At 57.4% G+C, this 23,850-nt stretch overlaps 1 protein-coding gene across 1 annotated transcript in view; it reads left to right on the forward strand.

The window, feature by feature from the left end:
- CROCC2 (ciliary rootlet coiled-coil, rootletin family member 2) overlaps nucleotides 1-23,850 on the forward strand; it is a 59,985-nt gene that overhangs the window by 22,555 nt on the left and 13,580 nt on the right. Inside the window, exons 11-27 of the mRNA XM_059393892.1 lie at nucleotides 746-928; nucleotides 1,396-1,540; nucleotides 1,920-2,066; nucleotides 2,288-2,530; nucleotides 8,167-8,360; nucleotides 10,384-10,511; nucleotides 10,946-11,115; nucleotides 11,667-11,843; nucleotides 13,208-13,321; nucleotides 15,278-15,421; nucleotides 18,815-19,032; nucleotides 19,645-19,804; nucleotides 20,793-20,849; nucleotides 20,892-20,972; nucleotides 22,612-22,951; nucleotides 23,138-23,319; nucleotides 23,661-23,781. Of these exons, the coding sequence (XP_059249875.1) occupies nucleotides 746-928; nucleotides 1,396-1,540; nucleotides 1,920-2,066; nucleotides 2,288-2,530; nucleotides 8,167-8,360; nucleotides 10,384-10,511; nucleotides 10,946-11,115; nucleotides 11,667-11,843; nucleotides 13,208-13,321; nucleotides 15,278-15,421; nucleotides 18,815-19,032; nucleotides 19,645-19,804; nucleotides 20,793-20,849; nucleotides 20,892-20,972; nucleotides 22,612-22,951; nucleotides 23,138-23,319; nucleotides 23,661-23,781 (2,804 nt within the window). The remainder of the gene's footprint in view (nucleotides 1-745; nucleotides 929-1,395; nucleotides 1,541-1,919; nucleotides 2,067-2,287; nucleotides 2,531-8,166; nucleotides 8,361-10,383; nucleotides 10,512-10,945; nucleotides 11,116-11,666; nucleotides 11,844-13,207; nucleotides 13,322-15,277; nucleotides 15,422-18,814; nucleotides 19,033-19,644; nucleotides 19,805-20,792; nucleotides 20,850-20,891; nucleotides 20,973-22,611; nucleotides 22,952-23,137; nucleotides 23,320-23,660; nucleotides 23,782-23,850) is intronic.

A 23,850-nucleotide genomic window follows, 5' to 3' on the forward strand; every position in this document is an offset into this window, starting at 1 on the left:
CCCTCTCCCCATGGAGCAGAGGGCAGTGGGGCCAGGCGGCTATTAGCAGGGGGCACTGCCTCCTACACCCATGGCTTAGAAGCACTGGTCTGGCTGCTAGGGGGCAAGCTGCAGCAGCTAGACAGGGGGTCCTGCGTGGGTGGGCACCTGAGCGTGTGGGGCAGAGGGGCCAGATCCCACGGGCACTGGGGAAAGGGAGGCTTCGGGACTGGGTGCTCCAGGGGCCAGAGCCCGAGGGGGAGCAGCTGAGGTCCAGATTCCTGGCTGAGGGGTGGCATGCTGAGAGGAACCCAGGGTGGATCAGCCTGTGAGCACGGCTTTGCACAAGGCTGCTACACCTCCAGGGCCCGGGGCTCCTGTGGGACAAGGTGAACAGGGTGTCAGCAGACGAGCAGTCCCTTCCTTCCCGCTGAGCTCTGCAAGGACTAGCTGAACTTGGCCTTTGTGTGGCAGAGAGCAGAGCTCGGCACACACCAGGGAGCAGGACCCTTGAGTGCTTTCAGGGCTCAGAGAAGACCTCCAGGAGGGGACCGGCCTGTCAGAGCCGGAGCTGGTTGGATCTCTTCTGTCCCCCATCATGCTTCCTCAGCGTGCTGCCCTCGGTGGCCCCCTGGCCTGGCGTCCTGGCCCTGCCATGCTCCTGGGACTCCCCTAAGTTTGACTCTACCTAGGGGACGTCCCTCGGCTCCCCTTCGCCAGATCCAGTCCTGGGGCTGCCCCAACCTTCCGCCTCCCCTGCCACCAGAGAGAAAAGGGCTCTGGAGACTGCGGTGGACGAGATGAGGGGGAAGGCGGCCATTTCAGACGCAGAGAAGCAGAGGCTGGAGGCCCAGACCGAGGAGCTGCAGAGGGGCCTCCTGCTGTGGGCAGAGCGGAAGGAAGAGCTGATGCAGCAGGCCGAGCGGGGCCGCAGGGAGCTAGAGACCAGGTGTGCCGGGCAGAGTGGCTGCCACACCTCTCAGCCTCTGTGTCCCCAGCCACAAAGAGGGCCATGTCCTCACCAGGCTGGGAGTGGGGGCACCTGATGGGACAGCAGCGGCAAAGGGTTCTCCAGATTCCCCCAAGCTGGGCATCACCCACACCCCCTCACCCCTGCTCCAACCTCCCAGCAAGGTCTACTCCCTACCCCCAGGACCAGAGTGCGCTGTGAGTGCACACACACACACAAACACACACACACACACTCCTCACCCAGGGCTGTCAAGGTATGGACCAAGACCACCCACCCAGGCCTGAAACAGGACTAATGAGTTTCTGGGCCCTGCAAGGCTGTGCATGCTCCTCTGGGGCTCCCTGGGCTCGGAGGGATCTGCAGGTCATCATCCTGCCCATTGTGGCCCCTTCCTTGCCCTGAGGTAACCTCACAGTCTCTGTCTTCTGGTTTCTGGACCGCAGTCAAGGGCGCCTGGAGCAGCTGGAGGAGAAGGTCTCGGGGCTCAGGAAGGAGCTGGTGTCAGCCCAGGAGGCACTGAACTCAGCCCGGCTACAGAGGGATGTTCTGGAGAGCGAGAGGGAGGGCCTGCGCAAAGCCCTGGCACGGGTACCCGCCCTGCCCGCTCTCCCCCACTGTCTACGCTGGCCTGCCCCCTCCCACTCACTTGTCTTCTCACCCTCCAGGGCCCTCAGTCCATCACCAGAGTTCCCAAAGCCACCAACAGCCTCCTGGGTCCCCAGCTGGTGGGCGCAGGCCTGTCCTGCCTGGCCACTGGCCACACCTGCCTCTCCGTGCATCTCATGGGGCTACCCCACCACATCTGGCTGCAGCCTGAGGACCCAGGGGGCCAGTGCCCACCTCAGAGGCCTCGACACCCTGTCCTGCCCAGAGCTCCCTCCTCTCCTGGCACCACAGCTCCACCTGGGCAGAAGGTCTGCTTGCAGATCTGAAGTCTCATCAGAGTGGCTGCGCTGTTCCCCTATAGGCCGAGTCCAGCAGCACTGACCTGGAACTGCTTGTGACCCGGCTGAAGTCAGAGGGAGCAGAGCAAAGGGACTCCCTGGCCAGGATGGCGGCCCTGACAGAGGCACTGGCTCACGACAAAGGCAACCTGAGCCACCTGGTCCTGCAGGTGAGAAGCAAGCCCCCCACCCCCTGCCATCTCCTCCCCTTCTCCATTCCTGCCGAGAGAGCAGGGGTCCGGAGAGGAGGCATACTGGGGTACAGGAGACTGCCAGGTCCCGCACAGGCCGGGCGGGGTGCTCAGCCCACAGGACTGAGGGTGCTGGCATATGGAACACATCTGCCTCCCTGCCTGCAACCCCCCTCACCACCCCTCTGCCACCATGGCAGCTGGAACAGGAACGGGACCAGCTGCGGGAGCAGCAGAAGGCACTGGAGCAGGAGCAGGCCAGAGCGCAGGAGCGGCTGGTACGGGCGGAGCAGCAGCTGGAGCTGATGCAGACGGAGCGCGGGGGCCTGCAGCGGGCCTGCGGGCGCCTGGAGCAGCAGCTGGAGCAGCAGCTAGAGCAGCAGCTGGGGCAGGTTGCCCGCTTCCAGCAGCAGAAGGCCCAGCTGCAGGAGCAGGTGGACCAGGTGAGGTGTCCGCCAGGCTCCCAGGCCCCACTCCCACCCAGCAGGGCTGCCCTGCCCGGCTCTCTGGGGCATGGAAGGCCACAGGTCACCTTTTTAAAGCCACACTGGCTCAGGATGATTGCTGAAGTGCCTTCTGCCACCAAAGCTAACCGCTAACCACTGTGGCCAGACTCAAAGTCTGCTCTGACACCGGCTTCCCGGTGCGGGGGTCGGGGGTTGGTGGGGAGGAGATGGGGGGCGTGATATGCAGAGAATCTGTACGTGGAGCCTGTCCCCCATGTCCAGGGCCTGTCCTAGGACTCCCTCCGAGGACCGAAAGGCTCTGTCTCGTGACTTCCACACACTTGGGGGTCAGGAGTGTCACTGCTTCCTCCTCTGTCCTGTTTCTCTCCTCCCTGGACCTCTCTGTGCTCGCTGTTGTGTCTCAGTCTTTGCTCATGTGTTCATTCCCCCACTCTCCCCAGACCTCAGCCTTTGGAGGAAGGCAGGCTATGTGGGGAGTGACCCTGGAGCACTTTGCTTTCCTCCAATCCCAGCCTGTTGCCCCATGTGGAACGTTGCGCCCATAGTCTTGGGCACCTGGGGCCACCAGCTGTCTTGGGTGCTCTGGGACTCAGCTCCCAGTCCTTCTGTCCCTCGGGCTCTGTCCCATCCTTTCCAGCCCGTCTCTTCCCTCCTTCTGTCACTGGAGTGTGATTTGCACTCAAGAGCCACCGCGCAGGTCCACGAGTTGTGACCACTGCATGCACGGCATGGTTGGCACCGAGGAGAGGAGGATGGTCTCCCCAGGGCCTCAGGTCTACCCCACCCCAGGCAGTCTCTGTGCCACGCACCCCACCCATGCACGGTTTCGCCTGTCTGAGAGCTTCTGGTAAAGGGAGCCGCAGAGCTGGGGCCGTGTCTCTGCACAATGTCAGGGAGTGCCATCGCATTTAGTCGTGGTGACCAGGGTTTTGACTGCCTGGTAACACTTCACATAGAAATAAACCACATTCGGGGCGCCTGAGTGGCTCAGTGGGTTAAGCCGCTGCCTTCGGCTCAGGTCATGATCTCGGGGTCCTGGGATCGAGTCCCGCATCGGGCTCTCTGCTCAGCAGGGAGCCTGCTTCCCTCTCTCTCTCTCTCTCTGCCTGCCTCTCCATCTACTTGTGATTTCTCTCTGTCAAAAAAAAAAAAAAAATCTTTAAAAAAAAGAAATAAACCACATTCACTTTCCCATTTCCTGGCCGCTGGGCATTTGGGCTCTTTGCAGTCTGGGTTTTGATGCACAAGGCGGCCATGGACATAAGTGTATGAGTTGCAAACATGTATAGGGAGGGGAATGTGGCCGTTGGGTAGGTGGGTGTCAAACCGAATAAGAAACGGGCCAGTGATTTTCTGAACTGGTTGCATTGCTTTCTCCACTGCCAGCAACGGACCTGTGGGGGGCGGGGCGGGCTTTCAGTGGCTTCACAGCCTCGTCCACACTTAGCATCACCCATTTCTGCTTTTCAGCTCTTCTGTGTGTGTGTGTGTGTGAAGTTATATACCATGGTGGTTTGAACTGACATGTCCTAGATAACAGATGATCTGAGCACATGTTATTATGCTCGCTGGAAGGTTGCATACCGTATTTTGTCAAGTGTCTGTTCAACTTTTGTGCCTGTTCTTACTGGGTGTTTGGTTATGGACATATAAGAACTTTTGATGTATCTTGAACGCGAGTGCCTTGTCAGATGTACCTGGAATAGTTTACTCACCTTTGTGACTTGCCTAGACATTTTCTTACTGTTGTTTTTAACTTTGGTAAAATCTAATTTGCCAGGTTTAAAAAAATGTGTGGTTAGCATTTCTTAGGTACTGTCTCAGACACTTTTATGTAGCCCAAGGACAACCAAATGCTCGCCTGTATCTTCACCCAACTCTAACATAGGGGTCTGTGAGTATGGCAATGGTTCTCCAAGTGTGCTTCCTAGGGAAGCAGCAGCAGCACCTGGGAACAAGGTAGAAATGCAGATTCTCAAAATGCCCTGCTCAAAACCGACTGAGCCAGAAACTGCAGGGTTGGCAGCAGAAATCTGGATTGTAAGGAGACTTCCAGGTGATTCTGATGCCCCCAAAATGTGTGAGCCCCTGGAGTGTCATGTAAAGTAAGACCTGCAGTCCATTATTTTTCATACAAATGCCCAGCTGTCCCGGCACCAGTTTTTAAAGACTGTCCTTTCTCCCCTGAATTACCTTAGTGACTTGTTGAAAGTAAATTGAACATATGTCTGCACCTAGAGGCACAGATCAGATTGTTGACCTGTGCAATCTGCTCATTCTTTCCCCCAGACCACACAGTCTTGGTTACTGTACTTCTCAATAAAGCTTGAAATTAAGTAGCGTGGGTCCTCCAATCTTATTCTTCTTTTTCTCTTTAAGATTTTACTTACTTATTTGAGAAAGAGAGAGAGATAGCAAGAGAGAGCACAGTTGGGGCAATAGGCAGAGGGAGAGGGAGAAGCAGACCCCCCCGCTGAGCAGGGATACCCCCCCCCCCAAAGCAGGACCCGATCCTAGGAACCTGGGATCATGACCTGAGCCAAAAGCAGATGCTTAACCAGCTGAGCCCTCCAGGCACAACTTTACTCTTCTTTTTCAAAATGGCTTTTGACTGTCCTAAATTTTTCACATATCCATGTGATACATTTCAGAATCAGCTTGCAAATTTCTGTCATTCCCCGCTCCCCCCACCCCCATAAAGCTTGCTAGAACCTCGATTAAGATTGTGCTGACTTTACAGGTCAATTTCAGAAGCCTGGACACCTTCACGACATCACGGTGTCCCTCCATAAAGGAGTGGTATCTCTCTTAATTCTCTCCGCTGTGTTTTGTGCTTGGTATAAATGTCTTGCCCACATTTGATTAAATTGATTCTTAAAGTTGATATTGTGAATTGCTTTGCTGTTTTAATTTTATTTTCCTACTATTCATTACTAGTGTAGAGAAGTACAGTCTCACCTACGAAATTTGAGTCACGTGACCTCACCAAGTTCACTGGTGAGCTCTAAGGTTTCCGTGTTCATAATCATGGCCTCTGTGAAAAGCAGCGGTTTCCTGTTTCTGGTGTGCACGTGGGTACAACATAGTTCTCCCAGGCCCCTCAGTGGACATTCCGGGTACTGACCAAAGCTTCTACCTTCTGGTGAGCCCTCCCTCCAGATTTTGTTTTCCCAATTCTGTTAAGACTGCCAGAAGTTCTATGTGACTTCTCAGATCCTTGGCTCCCACTTCTCATTCAGATTCATAGTCCGTTGGCCCCATACTTGTTTGGAGTTATTTTATTTTTAGAAAAAAGGAATACCATTTTTAAAAACAATACAGAATTTGAATCTCCCCTCCTCTCTGATATCTTTACCTCCCCAACTGCTTTGGTAGCTTTGAACTCAAGGTTAGGTCTCCCTGGTCTTGTAAGCCTGCTGAAACCATAAGTCAAGTCCCCAGCCTTTAGGTAAGGCCTTATTCAAGGCTGCAAAGGAGCCTTGAACTACTTAGGAGCTGGCCAGTACCACGAGGGAGATCTGTGGTACAGTGTCGGGCTCAGCTGGACGGACCCCTGCTTGGGTCTTGACTGCTTTGGCAGCTCTTGGGCCATCATACAGTTTCTTATGTTGCAGGTACACTGCAAAATTTTCCAGCTGCCCCAGGTACCGGAGGGCTGGTCTTCAACCACCTCCTTCACCATTATCAGAAGCAGAAAGTTCTGGTCTCAATGTTTGAAGGATTTTTTAATAGGTCATAAAATAATACTAGGATAGCCATTATTGCCATTAGCATTTTGATGAATTCATCCCACTGTCTTCTGACTTTTCTTGTTGCTGCCTGGAAATCAGATGTCAGTCTTCTTGTTGCTCATTTTAAAGTAACGTGTGTTTTCCCCTCTGGTTTTGTTTTTGTTTTTTGTTTTTTGGTTTTTTAAAGATTTTATTTATTTATTTGACAGACAGAGATCACAAGTAGGCAGAGAGGCAGGCAGAGAGAGGGGGTTGGCAGGCTCCCTTCTGAGCAGACAACCTGATGTGGGGCTTGATCCCAGGACCTGGGATCATGACCCGAGCCAAAGGCAGAGGCTTTAACCCACTAAGCCACTCAGGTGCCCCTTTCCCTCTGGTTTTAAAAGGTGTCTTTCTTATTTCTGGTATTCAGAAACTTTACTATGCTCTGTGTCTGTGATAATTTCTTTGTATTTATCCTATTGGAGGATTATGGTTCATTTTAAATCTGTGGCTTGATGGATTTTACTGGATTTGGGATATTCTTGTGTAATACCTGTTCAAATTCTCCCTCTCCTCTCCTACTGCAACTTCAATTGTACACATGTTGGACCTTCTTATCTTGTCCCATCTTGTCATACTCTTTCCTGTGTTTTTCATCCATTTCTCTCTTCATGATTCAGTCTGAATACATTCTTTTGTCTATCTTCCAGAGGAGTAGTCCTCTTTTCTGTCTAAGCTGGCATTGAATCCATATATTTATTAATTTCAGTCACTGTATTTTAAAATTAAATTGTTTCTAGTTTCTAGTTCTGTTGTGAAATTCCACATCTTGCCATCCATCTTCTCAAATGTTGAATCACAGCTACTTTAAACTCTGTGTCTGACAACTCCAATATCTGAGTACCCAAGAGGCCAGGAAGACATTGGTATTTATTTTATGTTCTTACATGTGTTTTTTTGTTTTCTTTTGTTTTGTTTTTTTGCTATATGATCCTATCTCCTGATATGCCTGGTAATATTGATTAAATGCCAAATATCATGGGTCAAAAATTGTAGAAATAACTTGAGGATCTTGGTGACTCTATTCTTCCAGGAAGACTTACTTCTGGTTCTGGTGGGCAGTAAAGTAAATGATCACCACAGTCCCTGGTGTTAGTGACTCAGACCTGGGCTTCAGCTTGTATGAGGGATGATCTAGTTCTGATTCCATTCCACTACCAGGGTGAGGCCCTGTGCGGGTGCAACTGAAAGTTGGGCTGTTTGTTATGGCCCCTCTGCTATGATGGTTCTGATCTTGAGTTTTTGTTCCCCTGAGGCCATAGTCCCGTCAGAAACTCTCAGTTTTAGAAACTGAGAAATGGAGGCCAAAACTTCTAGATGAACAAATTCTGAGGACAGAAGAGATGCCAAGTGGTGGCTTCAGTCCTCTGTGTCCCTTCCTCTAGGTCTCAGTTCCTTCAATCCCCACTGCCGTGGTAGCTCTCTGAAGCCTTGTACAGATCCTTGTGTCCAATCCTGTCTAGAGTCTTGTGATGTTCTTGATGGAAGTGTTTGTCTACAGCAACCTTGTCCTCTGCCACCTTCTCCTGCCATTGCTGTTTCATGTTTTCTGCTCCCTGGACACTTGTGGGCCAACCAAGGCTACCATTTAGATCAGGGGCAGGCTCTCCCCTGGGAATGCTCAGATCAGGGACTTCTCTGCCTTTGCTTCAGGAGAGGAGGCCCCTCTGCTGTGAAAACACACACGTGCCCTTCTGAGGTCCAGCCTGTCTTCTGTCCACTCTCCTCACCCCTCTTCTCCCCCTCTTCCTCTGTGTTATTCTGCACAAAATTGCTTCTTTTCTCACCCTTCCCTCACCCTCCTACTTTCTGCCAGACTGTCCCTGCTCTCTCCCCTAGGTCACATGCAAGAAACAGGCCCTGGAAGAGCAGCTGGCCCAGAGCCTGCAGGACCAGGAGGCCCAGATGGACTCTCTGCAGAGGGCCCTGCAAGAGAAGGAGGTTTTGTCTGATGAGCGGACCCAGCTGCTGGCCAAACAGGAGGCCTTGGAGAGGCAGGTCCAGCTCACAGCTGAGGAGGCAGCTGACCTCAGGTACCCGGAGTCCTTCCAACAACTGGTGTCCACACAGCCTTATCCTTGAAGGGCCTCCATTGTGACAGTGGACAGGCACATACTCCAAGACTATAGATCGGAGCAAGTCTGTCTATGTGGGAGAGAGCAAGAGGCAAGCACAGTGCCTGGATAAGAGGAACATCTAGAAGTGAATCTAGTGAGAACCCTGGGATAGCCCTCCTGAGCAAAGTGGCTCTACTGGCCAGATTCCAAGTAACCATAAACCCAGTTCAGACCAGCAGAAGGAAATCATGGGATGTCTTGCTCATAAATCTAAGAAGTTCAGGGTACACATGGCTTCAGGCAAGGCTGGATCCAGGTGCTTCCACAGTGCTATCAGGATCCTGTCTGTCCCTGCTCAGTACTACTTAACTCAGGGAATTTTGCTTTCAGGGAGGCTCAGAGTAAGAGGTGGTAAATGGTCAATGGGCACTCCAGACTCCCTCCTCCAGCAGACATAGTGCCCTTCTCCCCACAAAATCCAAAATCTGTGCCATTGGTCATGATGAACGATTAGATGTTCTAAAACAATCCCAGGAGTTGCAAGGCTCAGGTTGGCAGGATGGAGTCCCGTGCCCACCCCTGAAGCCAGGGGCAGTGTCAGCCCCAGGGAACCATGAGGTTGAGACCAAGATGAGCTTCAAAGACCATCAGGAGTCACTTGCAGAAGGATTGAAACAGGCACTTGGAGGTGAGAACGAGGTGCCTGTTGGCTATTGCCCCATGGGCGGAGCTAGTTCCAAGGTCTCTGTGGAAATCCAAAAGCTGGTGGCTTTCTGACCCCAAACTTGCAGGCTCTCTTGAGAATATCTAAGTATTTTTGTAGAAAGGTTTCCTCTTGGAATTCCAGAATCTGGGGGTCACAAGAACCCTTCGAGTCCCAGGTCCTTAAACATCTTCACAGACAAGCCTCTTTTGCAAATGAAAGCTGATAGAGAAATTGGAACAGAAAACTTAACAAACTCTACTCTGGGTCAGCAGGAGTGGAGATCCCTGCCTGCTGACCCCTCCCAGGCCCCACAGGTACTCAGAAGAGCAGGGGTTAGAGGCCCATCACCTGCCAACATCTTGGGCCCGGATCAATGGCAGAGGCTGGGCAGAGGCCTCAGGAGCCCAGGATCCCCTCTTCAAGCCCAGCCCTGACCACTGGGCCCAGGGTCCCTGCACCTGCCAGCCCAGTGACCCCCAGACAGAACCCGCTGCTCGTTAAACTGCACTTCACAGTGAGCAGTCTGAGCTTCTACTGACAAGGCTGCTGGGGGCTCATCAAGCCACCTGTCCCGGGCACACGTGACCCCCAGCAGGCACAGGGTGTGTTTATCAGACAGGCACTGTGGGCTGGAGGGTGTGACCATGGCAGCCTTAACAAGCTCCAGGTGATGCCAACAACCAGCAGGGGCGTGGAGTCCTGCTGTAGCTTGATTCTCCTGCTGTGGGCTGCATGACAGTGACGGAGGACCCCAGGGTTCAAGGTCCTACAGCCCCCACAGCAGGGCCTTGATGAGGCAGCAGCCCCACAGACACATTCTCAGTTCGCAGGGTACTGGGCCACTTGCTGGCCAGAGAGATGGGTGGGGTCTCTGCCTGGCCCCTGCCTGCACCCTGGCTGGTCTTGCCGGGCCTCTGCTCCAGGAGGCTGAGACTCTTGGGGCTTGATCTCACAATCCTGAGCTCATGGCCTGAGCTGAAATCAAGAGTTGGATGCTTAACCGACTGAGCCACCAGTGCCCCTCTACTATTTATATTGTTCTGAGTTGTTTATTTGCTGCTTGTTTTGTTTTGTTTCACTTAGCTTTTTAATCCATCTGAAAGATTATTTTGTGCAGGGCCTACTTTGGTTCTAGAGATTTAAAATGAATGAGATGTTTATTCTGTTTTTCTTGTGATTTGTGAAACTGGCCTGGAGGGCACTGTCCCACTGTCTCAGAAATGAGCTCTGCACCATCCCTCATCAACAGGACTGCCTGGGTGACAGGCCCCACTGTATGATGACTTTCTGCAGGGCCGAGAGGGACTCTCTGGAGAACAGCCTCTTTGAGACCCAGCAGTTGTCCAGGCAGCTACAGGCACAGAGGGAACAGCTGGAGGGAGAGGCCCAGAGCATGCGGCTCGCTCAGCAGGCCTTGCAAGGTGCTCCCCGTGGGGGCTCTCTCTGATCTTCTCCCCCTGTCAGAGGATCTCAGTCCCCAGATATGCTGCTTCCACTCCCCAGTGCCCCGAAGGGAAGCAGACACAGGTCTGGAGCTCACAGGGCTGGACAGCTCCTGCCACTCTTGTCTGGGAGGGATGGGCACCCACCCCACCTGCTTCCAGGGATGGGCCCAGACACCAAACTGGGCTATGGCCACAAGATCAGAAAGTTGGGTCCCTGCCCCTCAAGGTGAGAACTTAGGACGCACACAGTGAGGCAGGGAGTGCTTTGTCCCCTGGCTCTGGCAGCCTCCTCAGAACAGGTGGCTGTCCCTCCATGGGGCTGGCACTCCACAGGGGGTTCGTAAGGGCCACGGAGGTTCTGTGCTGTGGGGGCCTCGTGGCCAGCCCCTGATGCACCTGTCACTTCACAGTGGAAATGCAGCAGCTGAAAAGTTCCTGGGAGGTCCAGGAGACAAAGCTACAGTGGGACATGGAGAAGCTTCAGCGGCAAGTGGCGCAGCAAGAGCGGGAGGGGCAGCTGGCCCTGGAGAGTCAGGCATTGGCCCACCATGAGGACCTGGCTCGGCTCCAGAGGGAGAAGGTCTGTTTCTGTTGGGCTGCCCAGCTGCCTGGTCACTTCCCTGGGGTCTACCATGTCCTAAAATGCAACAAACAACTGGCAGCGGGAGCCTAGGAGACCAGCCAGGAGACAGAGGTGCCCTAGCCATGCCATGGCTAGGGCCAGAGGAGGACTCTTCGAAGTTCAAGTGAGCCTGAGCCACCCAGAGCCTGGGGCCTGTGTGCCAAAGAGACTAGACCCCATGCAAGCTGACCTGGCTGCAGTCTGAGGGCCAGTAGCTGGAGGGAGGTTTCCCTGCGGGTTGTGCTTGATGTATTATACATCTTATGAATGTGGAGGCTCTGGAGGGGCTTATGAACCACTACATAAATGTGGGAGGGCAGAAGGAGAGACTCAGGTCCTGCTTTGGTGTCACCATGTGAGACAAATGTGATATGGCAGGAGTGGCCAACCTCTGGGGACCTGTCCTGCCCTGCTGTCTGTCCCATGAACCAGGTCCCACTTAGGACCTGCTGGTCTCACATGTCCTGACCTATGCAGCCATCACAGCCTGTCCCTTTATGTTGGCCCAGGAGAACCTGAGTCTGTCTCTGACAGAGGAGAAGGAATTGGCAGCTCGTCAGTTGGAACAGGAGAAGAAGCTGGTGGCAAAGAATGCAGCCAAGAGGGAGGCTCTGAAGGATGAGATTCAGAGCCTGAAGCGTGAGAGGGATGAGAGTCTCCTCCAGCTGGAACATGAGATGCAACAGGTGACAGGGGACTATGAGGCAGCAGGAAACATGCACATCCACATCACCATGCCTTCTCTCAACCAGCAAGAGAGCTATGAGGGCAACCTTTCTAGGTCACTGCTATTGCAACTATGGTCTTCCACAGAAGTTCTGGTGGACAGACATCCACCCCCCTGCTCATCCATCCAGAAACCCATCCATCCATCCACCCACCCACCCATCAATCAATCCTTCCATCCACCCATCCATCATCCATCCATCCATCCACCCATCAATCCATCCAACCCATCAATCCATCCTTCCATCCACCCATCCGTCATCAATACACCCATCCATTCACTCATCCACCCTTCTACCCATCAATCCTTCCACACACCCATCATCTATCCATCCATCCAACCACTAATCCATCCACCCACTAATCTGTTCACACATCCACACACCAATCCATCTATCCACTCACCCACCAATCCATGCATGCATCCACCCATCCACCCACCCATCATCCATCCATCCACCCATCCATCCACTAATTCATCCACCCATCCACCCACCAATCTATCCACCCATCAATCCATCCATCCACCCACCCACCCATTCACCTCTCCACCCATCAATAAATCCATGCCTCCATGCATCCATCCACCCACCCATCCATTCATTCATCCACCAGTTCATCTATCCATCCACCCATCAATCCATCCATCCACCCACCAATCCATGCATCCATGCATCCATCCACCCATCCATCTACCAATCCATCCACCCATCTATCCATCCATGTACTTTCCTGTCCCTCCATTTATCTGTCCATCATCCATCCATCCATTCACCTGACTTGCCATCCTTCTATCTATACACCCAGCTGATGTCCCACATACATGGCCATCTATCCACATGCCTAATTTTCCATTCACACACCTAACTGCACATCTATCCATCAATTTGCTTAAATACCCATCCAACTATCCTTGCACCCAACTATCCACCCATACATTCATATGGCCGTCCATCTATCTAACCACTCACTTGACCATCTATCTATCACATCCTTCCTTCTATCCACATACTCATCTGTTCATCCATATCCACCATCCATCTCTGTGTCTGATCATCCATCCACCTGATCAGTCAGCCAGTGTGTGGAGAGCTGACTGAGCAGAGGCACAGAGGTTGGGCCATGTTACACAGAGCGAAAAGGCCCCATCGACTCCACTCAGGACAAGGGATGCCTCTGGGGTGATGCTCCTCCCCAAGCAGGGGTGTGCAATCAGGAACACACCACATCCTGGCAGAGGCTTTACCACCCACTCTTCTGCTGCAGCCTCTCCTTAAAGAGGCCTCTGAGCCTCACAAGCACCATGTCCCTCAAATCCCTCTAGGCCTTGTCCCTGAAAGAAGAAGAGGGGAGGCTACTGAGGGAAGAGCTCTTCAGGTCCACGCAGGAGCTGGAGCAGGTGCGGCAGGAGGCCCAGAGCCGGCATGAACAAGCCGAGGTGAGCCCTGGGGGCCCAAGCAAGACCCTGAGCACCCAGCCTGGCGGGCACAGAGGGATCCCCAGATGTACCCTCTTCCTGCCTGGTCCTGGGGACACAGCCCCTTCCATCCTGGCCCCCTGAGCCTGAATGTCCCCTGGGAAATATCCAGGTCTCCTTCTGGGAGGAAACACTGTCTTAATGGGAAGGAAAGACCAAAAGAACCAAAGCTGGGGGTGGGTGGGGGCTGTGAGAATCGGTCCCTGCTCCCCAGCAGTGGGCCTGGCCAGGAAGAAGCCAGAGAGAGGAGGGCCTGGGGCCACAGGCAAGCCAGCAACAGAGAAGGGCGGAACCCAGACCTGGGCCCCAGCTAGCCCCACAGACATCCAGCTCTGCCCGTCTGTGCACCTGAGCTGCCCTTGGAATGGAACTGCAGTAAACAAGTGTGAGGCCTCTGGGGCCTGCTTGTTAGATGCCTCCAAAGGAGAAACCCAACCTGGGAAGTCCAGCACTGTGCCCGAGGCAGACCTTCACTGAGAAGGATGCCAACAGAGAAGGACGCCCAAGCTGAGCCAGAAGAGAGGCATCCCTGAGGCATGAGGTGTGGGAGAGACCCCGTAGGGACTGGCCCACCACTGCATTGAGGCTGCCTCGGGCAACCAACTGGGTCACCTGGGACACTGGACTCCACCTGGAGCCCATGTCAGGGGTCAGGGCAGGCAGCAGCAACTAGGACTTGGAGTGGGGGCCATGACCTTGGGGGCCCTGTGCCTCCACCCCATGGGTGGGACACCCACAGCTGTGTGCCATGGGGGGGGGGGCGGGCTCCACCAGAGTGTCTCTGCACTCTCCTCCCCTCACCCCATGGTTGCCTGACACGGTCACTCGGAGAAGAGCTGCCTGGAGGGGCTCCTGGCACCCAGGAAAGTCCTGTCCAGGAGCCTCCCTCCCTGGAGCCCCTGCCATGCTCTGTCCCACCCTTAGCCTGGGTGGCCCCACCAGTGAGTGCTGGACAGGACCCTCCTGAGACCTGAGGCCCCAGGAGGGCAGATTCGGAGCGAGCTAAGTCCCAGAGGGATGTTCGGGCCGCCTGAGTGGGCTGCATGGTCTCTATGGGAGTGGTCCAGTAGCCACTTTCCGGATGCATCTGTGGTGACTACATGTTTAGGCTGACAGTGATGTGGGTGTTCCCTAAGGCCCCCACCTATGTGAAAGTTCAGGAAACCAAGGCTGAAGGGGCCCTGTGTTCACCCAGACTCAGGGACAGGGCCTCCCCTTGCCCCACCACTGCCATGTCTTCTGAGCTGGGGTCTGCCTTTCTGGCCCTACGCTGGCAGGCAGGGTCCCACAGAGTAGGACTAGAGGCCCTTTGTCTGGGAAGGGTGAGCCCCTGCACTGACCACAGAGGATGCCCTAGCCATGGGGCCGTGGGACCCGGGGGGCTTCTCCCATGCCCGGCCAGCCAGTGAGGGTGGAGGTCCTGAGCTCCTAGGCATGAACGCTGAGCCTACTGCCAGCCCCAGGCCTCCTGAAGTTGGTGATATTTGAGGGCAGGGCCCTCTCGCTGCCAAATGGCTGTTCTTGGACCCTCAGCGGGGTGGGCCCAACAACAGCATTTTAGGGATGAGAGAGGTCAGTGCTTGAGTCCCTGACTAGGCCACTGCAGCCGACCCTGCTCTGGCCTTGGGCTGGAGACCCCAGAGGAAAGACGTGGGTGGCAGGGTCAACCCCTCCCTGTGGGGAGACCCCTCTGCGGCTTCCTCACCCTGTCTCCTGGGTACCTGGCATCGGGAGCATTGGCAACTGTTGGCGTGAGGACATTGACCTGGAGTCCCAGGCCAGGCTCTGGTCCCCAGCCACCTGGGACGGCCCGTGTGAGGACAGCGTCTGGCTGCCCGCATGGGCTTCAGCTGACCACCAGCTGCCCAAGCCTCGGGCTGCCCGTGGATGCCGTGGCCAGCTTGCTGCTCCCTCCAGGCCACCGTCAGTGCCACAACAGCGGAGCTGAAGGCCCTGCAAGCCCAGTTTGAGGATGCCATCTCTGCCCATCAGAGAGAGGCCACGGCTTTGGGCGAGAGTCTTCGGGAGATGGCAGCAGAGCGAAGCAACGCCAGGAGAGAAGTAAGGGGGTGTCAGCGGGGAGGGACAGAGGCAGTTCCAGGAGAGCCGGGATGCCGGGAGTGGGGAGAGAAGGCCTTCCCGACAGGCAGGTGTGACCCAGGGAGCAGGGAGGGGAAAGCTGGACCCTCGGCCCAGAGACCCCTCCATCCTACCAGCCCTGGGAACAGCCTTGGCGAGGTGGTGCTGGCCAGGCCCAGCCGACAGGCGGCATGGGGTATAGACCCCACGGGACCGGATATCAGGGGGGGTGATGCTGCCTGGAGATGACTGGGGTGGAGGGGCAGAAGTGTGGGTGGTTTGTGGGGTTTCCAGGGGCAGCCATGCATGGACCTGGCCAAGGAGTCAAGGTCAACACAAGGCCCCCAGGAGCCACGTGACAGTGTCCTGTGGTGGAGAGAGTCCTGGGCAAGGCAGGCCAAGCTTCAACACAGCAGGCAAGCAAATCGGGGAGGTGTTTCTGAGGGAGCTGTGACAGGACCCAGGGAGCCTGGAAGAGGGGAGGGCAGGAGGGCACAGGGATTTGGGCAGGGGGAGGGTAAGCTATAGCCCAGGTGGGGCCGTGGGAGGGTAGGGTTTGTGCTCTCCCTGGGCAAGGAGCCAAGGCCGCAGGCAGCAAGCACGCTGACCGGGAGCTCAGGGGAACACAAGCTCGGACCAAGCAGCAGAAAGGAAAGGGGCTCCTCAGCCCTCCCCCAGCCCCCCAGGGGCAGGCCCCAGCAGTAGAGGGAGGGGGAGGGAGAGAGCATGATTTAACATGACAGGCTGTTTACTTTGGCCCCCAAAGAGAAAGGTCTCCTTTCAACAGATTTCAAAGTCAGGCCCGGTCAGCGACCACACGGGGAAGCAAAATGAGATTTTAAAACTAGGGGCTGCAGGGGAGGGGCTGGGAGACTGGGGGCACATTTGTTCCGGAGAAGTGAAAGAAGAAAGCACAGGCCTCCTGAGAAGTTTGGGTTCCCAGAGAGGGGGCCCCAGAAAGGAGAGGGAACCCCAGAAAAGAGAGAAAAGCCCCAGAAAGATAAAGAGCCCCCAGAAAGGAAAGGGAACCCCAGAATGAGAGGGGCCCCCAGAAAGGAAAGGGGCCCCCAGAAAAGAAAAGGGCCCCTTGGAAGGGAGTGGAGGAGCAGGAGGCTGAGGCGAGGGGGCAGGAGCAACAAGCCAGGGAGCAGCGGCCCCGAAGAGCCTCCCAGGCGCCAGGCTGGCCCAGTTGCCATGGAAACCATAACGTTTCCACAGCCTTTAAACTGGAGGACGGTCCAGGCTTCTCAGGGCCCTGCCTAGAGCCCCACACGCGTGTGCATGCACACACACGTGAATACATAGCACGGTTCGTATTTACGCACATCCCCATGCACACACGGGCACACACATGACAATACGCACGTGCATATACACGTGCACTCATGTGTGGACACAATCCTTCCAGGGAAATACATAAGGATACCGCAGAGCTCACACAAATGTGCAACGAGCCGCACAGGCTACCACGCACGCCTACACGCACCCGTCACGCACATGGACCTAGGCACGCACATTCACACACGTGTGCAGAGGCACAGGCCTCACCCTCACCCGTGCTGCGTCCATACACGTGTGTGCGCAGAGCGCACATGCGTGTGCTCACACACATACACAGGCCTGATCCCCATCACAGTCCCTCCCCTGCTTTCCCTCTGGCCATGCAGAGTCCTGGAGCCCCCTCCCTGCAGGAGGTTTCAAAAGACGCTGTTTATACGATTTCTAGTAAAGAAATAATTATTATAATCACATTAAGTGATTTGACTGTAAAACTCCCGTCCGAGGCCGCTGTTCTCATGAAGGGGGCAGGCGGGCGCGCAGGGGGAGGGACCCTTCTCCTGCTTTGTTGTGCTTGTTTTCATCTCCTCGCCCTGGGAAATGAAAACAGTTTCTCGTAAGATGGATAGGGCCTTTCGCTGGTCCTTGACCTTCCTGGTGGATTTTTGCTGAGCTCTGCGGAAACCGCTCCACACGGTTGTGGCTCCCATATGTGGGGGTGAAGGGGGAGCAGAGGAGGAGCTCAGGCCCTTCCCCAAAACAGAACAACAATAACCGTGAATGGACACAGGAGCCAGGCTGGCCGGGGGCCTGGGCAATGTCCCGCTGGAACAGCCAGCAAAGTGGGGTTTGCATTTGGCAAACCAGTGCCTTGACATTGCTCAGAATTCTTGTGGCTTCCCTTCTCTCGGCTCGCTGCCGGCCTCGTCCACCTCCTCCTCAGGGCCAGCCCGGCCTGCACGGAGCACTCTTTAGAGGGTCCTGCCCAGGGCAGGAGACAAGAGGTCCTGGCCCAACCTGGTGATCTCTGACCCCATGGCCCACGTGCTGAAGGGTGGACTGGCCCTTCCCCGGGTCTGCACTCTCCTCCAGGACCCCCTCCAGGGCTTGGGGGAGGGCGTGGTGCTGACATGAGGCACCCCGTCCCCGTGTCCCAGAGCAGCATGAAAGCAGCTCCTGGCCCTACCAAGCTCTGGCCTCACATAGAACACCACAATCAGCAGGCCCTGCCTAGAAGCCCCAGGAGGGTGTGGAGGGTCCTGGTGTGGGGAGGACAGTGCGATGGGGGTCCCCTTCTGGGCCTGGAACGGGTCTGACATGGACAGGGGACAAGGACTCACACCTACAGCGTCTCCCAATCCTTGGGTCTGCTTGCAGAAGCTAGAGTCTGGGCCGCTGAGCCCTGAGACTGGGGTGGCTGTGTGGCACATGGCTCCCGCTGGCCCCAGAACCCACCCACCTGGAGCCCTGCCACCCCCCACCCCTTGCATTTAGGGTGTCCGTGTTTCTGTGGGGCACTATGCATAGAGCACTCATGCGACGGACAGTGCCTGCTGCCCATGTCGTTGGACAGCCTGGCCCCAGAAGACCTTCTAAGTGCCTCTACCCAGAGACCCAGCCTCCCCTGGCCTCCCGTAAGATAGGGAAATGACAGCCAAGGGGGAGGGTGTGCCCACAACCATGCAGGGATCGGGAGCCCAGGCCCCTGGCCCTGCTGCCCACATTGGGGTGGACAGTGGCCCTATGCCACACCATCACTGAAGGGGACAGCAGGTGGGGCAGGCCATCAAGCAGGCTACCGGACCTGGATGTGGGAGGATATGTGGGCTGACCAGTGACCAGCATCCATGGAGCCCAGGGAGGGGGCGGGGCAACACCAAGGCCAGGAGGGTCAGAGAGTCACCTCCCGCGGGGCTCAGGGATCAGCCCTCGTGAACCGCCCCATGGCCTCACGGCATTAGGTGAGGTGACCCCCCAGGTGGGCAAATCCAGGTCATCTGCTTCTCCTTTAAGCCCTTGGAAACACAAGGCCAGAGCCTGGCCCCTAGCCCTGCTGCCTGCCCCCAGCGGGCCATACAGCCCATGCTCCTCCCTTAGGCTGAGAGGCTGCAGGCCCAGCTGGACGAAGCCAGGGAGGGGCTGGCTGCGCTGCGTCAGGAGCTTCAGGACAGCGAGGAGAGCCGGGAGGGACTTCGCAGGGAGGTCCTGGAGGCCCAGCGGGCCCTGGGAGATGAGGCCCGTGAGAAGGACGTGCTGCAGCGCTCCAATGCTGAGCTGCGGGCCACCATATGCAGGGCTGAGAAGGAGAAGGCCAGGTACCTCCCCTTGGAGCCTGCGCGGCCCCAAGGCTCATCCCGGGGACAAAGGATGTGGGATGTGGGACCATCTCCCGATCTCCTGTAGGCCAGATGGTGGTGGGGTGGACTCACTGAGCTGACCAGGGTGCCAGCTACCTGTCTGAAGGGCTGACCCCTGGGGAGGGGAAGGCCAAGATACCAACACAGCGGTCCTGCCTCGATGCCAGACAGGTCCCACGTGGCCAGCAGGAGATGGCCAAGGACTGGAGAGTAGACTGAGGCTGAGGGGCCTGGTCCGGGGTTCTGAGGACAGCGAGGCTGGCACGGCAGCCCTCGCAGGGGGGTGGCAGAGGTGTGGGGCTTCTGCTGAACATTGGGTCTCTGGGAATGTGGCTGGAGAGAGGAGCATCGCAGGGGGAGGGTCCGGAGACATGGAAAGGGTCAGAGCCAGTTGGGCGTTCAGCCTTCATCTACCCCAAAGGTGATAGGGAGGCAGCCCCAAGGAGGCTGGGCCCTGGGACCCTGGAGAAACAAGCCACAGGAGAGGCATCAAGCCAGAGTGGGGTGGGTGACAAGAAGTCTCTGTGCGGGATGCGATGCGGGAGCCCCTGCCTGTGACCCATGGCTCAGTTTTCAGAGGTCCAAGGAGGAAGGGGAGCAGAAGGTGCTGGTCCTGGAGGAGGCCCGGGCCGTGGCCCAGAAGGAGGCCTGTGAGCTGCGGGCCAGTCTGAGGGAGGTGGAGCAGGCCCAGGCAGATGCACACCGGGAACTCCAGGAGCTGGGCAGACAGGTGAGGGCCACCATCCCGCAGCCCTGTGCCCACAGAGGTGTCCCCACCCCCACCCCCAGGCCCCAGGGCATGCACTGGCTGGAGCAGGGGCTCCAGGACAGGGCTTTGCTTCCTGTGGCTCTGGAATATTCTGCCCCCATGCTGGAAGCCGCTTGCCAGAGGGCCCTATTGAGACCCATGGGGCTCCTGGTTTCATGTGCCCCAGGGGGTACAGACCTAATGGCTGAGAACAAGCACTTGGATGCTCATGGACCCTATGGATCAGGAACTCAGCCAGGGCGCAGAGGGCACGTGCCAAGAACACTCCACAGTGGGGCCTTGCGGGCAGGGCCCAGCTGGCCTGCAGCGACAGATTCATGGGCCCCACTGCCAGGCTGGCTGTCACCTGGGGCATCCCCAGGCTCCCCCATGGCTTCCTCCCTGCATGGCCACCTTGGGCTCAGAAAGCAGCTGTGCTGTTTCATCTATCCACCTCGGCTTCCAAAGTCAAGAGCCACTTGTGCTGAGTTCATGGTGGGGCGGGACGGGGGGGTGGCCCACAATGGCTCAGACAAGAGCCCAAGATGCCCCTTGAGGCTGAAGCCCTTTTCAAGCCTCTGCGGCCCTGTCAGACTTCCTCAGACTTGGAGCAGGTCGTGAGATGCCCTGTGCTCCCTCCAGACTAGGCATCTCCTTCGCCTCCCTCCTTCCACCCCCACAGTCCTCCTGTAAGGTAGGTTCTAGTACCTTCCTTTACATGTGAGCCCACGGAGGCTCAGAGAAGTAGTGGAACGAGGCTCTCTGTGAGTGAGAGCCGGTGAGGAGACCAGAGCAGCACCTCTGACACCGACCTCAGCCCACTCCCGCCCACATGGTGTCCTGGCTCCGAGGGCACCCCACCTCCAACACCTAGAGTGTGGGCACTGCATCAAAGGAAGGTGATGCCCCAGGACATGTGAACAGAGGCAGGGGTCCAGGAGGGCCCTGGCAATCCCATGCTCACTCACAGGTGAGCATGCTGGAGGCTGAGAACCGGAGAAAGAGCCAAGAGGTGATCCAACTGCAGGTCCGGGGCGCACAGGGCGCTCAACAGCAGCAGCAGCAGCAGCAACAGAGTCAGCAGGAGGTGCTGCAGATGCAGAGGCTAGCCACGGAGGCTGAGGCAGCCCACGATGGTGCCCGGAGGGAGGTAGGAGAGCTGAGCAGCCGGCAGAGGAGGCACCAGTGCTGCCTGAAGGGCTGGGGTCCAGGGCCACCCGGCCTGACTCTTGCCCACATGCACTCCATGAGTCCACATGCTCATCTATCGTACTTCCCAGCAAGGTTGGATGCAGCCAGGGTGAAGGGACAGGGGCTCTGACTGACCCAACACCATGGAAGTGGTGACCCCTGCATCTCCTAGCATTCTTGTGTTTTAGAAAGGGACAGCCTCACCCAGGTGACAGGAGCATTCTGAGCTGGAAGACAGTCAGGGACCCGTAAAATGTCCATTTCTTAAAGAGCCTCAGGATTCAGAGCATACACCCACACCCACACCTGCCCACGTGTGTCTCCCCGGCCCTGACCATGTGCTCACATGCACACACTCTCCCACCTGCTCCCTCCCGCAGGCCCGTGTCCTCCTGCCCCTACAGCAGCTGGAAAGGCCCTCTGTCCAGGCCTGGCTCTGTGTGCTGCCGGAGGCCAGGTGGCCTCGTACCTACCCGGGCTTATAGCCTGGCCTGCCCAGGATCCCCCAGTTCAGACCCAGAGTCATGCAGACAGTGGCTTCATTGACCAGAAAACATGGACTCCCTTCCCACGACCTGTGTGACCATGGTGTGACCTGTAGCTCCTCACCTCCGCCAGGGAATGGAGTCGTTGGCACTGTGGCCACCCAGATAGGAAACGAGACAAGGCCCCACCCTGCCCCCAGCCCAGGCCTCCACCCTAGGACTTAGAGTCTGGTGCAGGCTCTGTGGCCTCTAAGCCTGTCACTTCCCTAGAGGTGACAGTGCTGCTGTCAGCCCTGCCATCACTCAAAAGTGTTTACAGGGCACGTCATGTGGCTGAAGGTACACATCCCAAGAGCATGGGGCACAGGTCAGGCCGTGAGCACGGTCTGCAGTAGCAGACAGGGCATTCTAACCGGGAATGATGGAATGGGCTGCTACAGATGGGCAGTGGGTCAGGGAGGGTCCCTCTGCGCCTAGCCCAGGCCACCAGAGAAGAGAGGGAAACAGGCCCAGCAGAGGACCCATGGGGAGGGGGTACCCAGGGGGCTGAAGTAACTCGAGAAGGGAGGAAGAGTGGCCCAGGCCAAGAGAGGCAGGGGAGCAGGCCACCCAAGCCCAGAGCCTCCCCCTCTCGACCCCCGTGCTCCACGGGCTAGGCAAGGCTATAGGGGCTGGGAAGCCCTCGATGAGCCCACTCTGTTGGCACTTGGAAGCCCGTGTCATTGTGTGAGACACCCTGAGGCTCCCATGCCCTGGGCTCAGGAGGACACAGACCCAGCCCATGCCCCCTCAGGCCACAAGCACGGAGCTGGCTACAAGTGGAACTGGGGCAGGCCACAGGAGGGGACAGCCTAGGGTCACAGCTGTCAGACCTGCTGGGGTTTTCCCGTGTCTGCCAGGATGTTCTCCATGGTCATGGGGTGTCCTTCCCCACCTGGGCTCGGGGGGTCCCCACTGCCAAACATGGACTGGGAGGTGGGTCAAGGGCCCCTCGCTGTGACATGCTGATGGGGAGGGTCTGAGGGACTCCCTCAGGAGAGGTCAGGACGAGAGGCCTGGGGGCAGGGCTGCGATGGCAGGGGACTCTGGGATGGCCTCACATCCTTCCCACAGGTCCTGAGGCTGCAGCAGAGGCTGGCGGAGGTAGAGGCTGGAGCGGAGGCCCAGAAGCAGCGGCTGGAGGCACGTCTCTGCCAGAGCCAGGGTGCCGAGCACGCTCTCCGGGCCGAGCTTCGCACCACGACCAGGAGGCTGCAGCAGGCCCGTGGGGCGGTGGAGGGGCTGCGGGCTCGCCTGGACGAGGCCTGCGGCCAGATCCACAGGCTGGAGCAGGAGCTCGCTCAGGCTGAGGGTGCCAGGCGGGATGCGGAGGGCCAGCTGAGCCGGCTGTGGTCGACGCTTTGCCGTGGCCTAGGGCTCCAGGGACCGAGGCCCTCGGGCTCCCCCAGTAAAGGTCAGTGTCCTCGGTGGCTTCGTGTGGGCTCCTGTCCTTGCTCGGCACCCACTTAGGACAGAGCCCCCACAGGCCTCACGCCCCACACCGTGAGGGGCCTAGAACCCCATGACCCCCCCAACTCCCTGAGGAAGGGGGCTGTCACTGCATCCCCACCCCGTTCCCTCAGCTGACCCCGTCCTGCAGGCTCAGATGGCATCCAGGCTCGCTCCGCACAGCAGAGGGCCAGCCTCCCCGGCCGGTCCCGCTCACCACCGCGATGGCCCTCCCCTGCACCCGGGGACCCCAGCCCAGAGGTGGACATAGCCTCCGTGCGGGACGCCCTGTGGGACCTGGCGCAGCAGCTGCGGGACACCCAGAAGGAACGAGTAAGGGGGTGGAGAGGACATGTCCCGAGGCCCCTGAAATAGAAGGAAGCTGCTCATCGCTCTGCTATCCACCCCAGGCCTGCTGAGACCCTGGAGGGGCCCTGTGGGTCCCTGGGCCCCTCAGCGTTCACACTGTCCTTTCTTTGGCCTGAGAAATAGCAGTAAATACCATGGTGTCCCACAGACCAATTGCCCCAAATGGCCCAGCTCCTCTCTTCCTCCAAATGGGAGTCACTCTGATGCCCACAGGTCAGCGCGCCGAACCCTCCAAGCCTCCCACCCGACCCCTCGGCCCTCCCTTCCCTCCCAGGCTGCCCTCTGATCTGGGTTCTTCCACCTAGGATGACTGGCACTTCCAGGCAGTAAGCCTGAGCGGCCGGCTGAGCAAGGCAGAGAGCGAGAGCGCCCGAGCCCAGAGCCGTGTGGGGCAGCTGCAGATGGCGCTGGCAGAGGCTGAGGGAGGTGAGCTCCCTTCCCTCACCCTGCCCTCAGGGAGCGCTATGTGGGGCCCACCACCACCTCAGGGGTTCC

The sequence above is a fragment of the Mustela nigripes genome, chromosome 3 (genome assembly GCF_022355385.1).
Source record: "Mustela nigripes isolate SB6536 chromosome 3, MUSNIG.SB6536, whole genome shotgun sequence".
Classification (NCBI taxonomy): Eukaryota; Metazoa; Chordata; class Mammalia; order Carnivora; family Mustelidae; genus Mustela; species Mustela nigripes.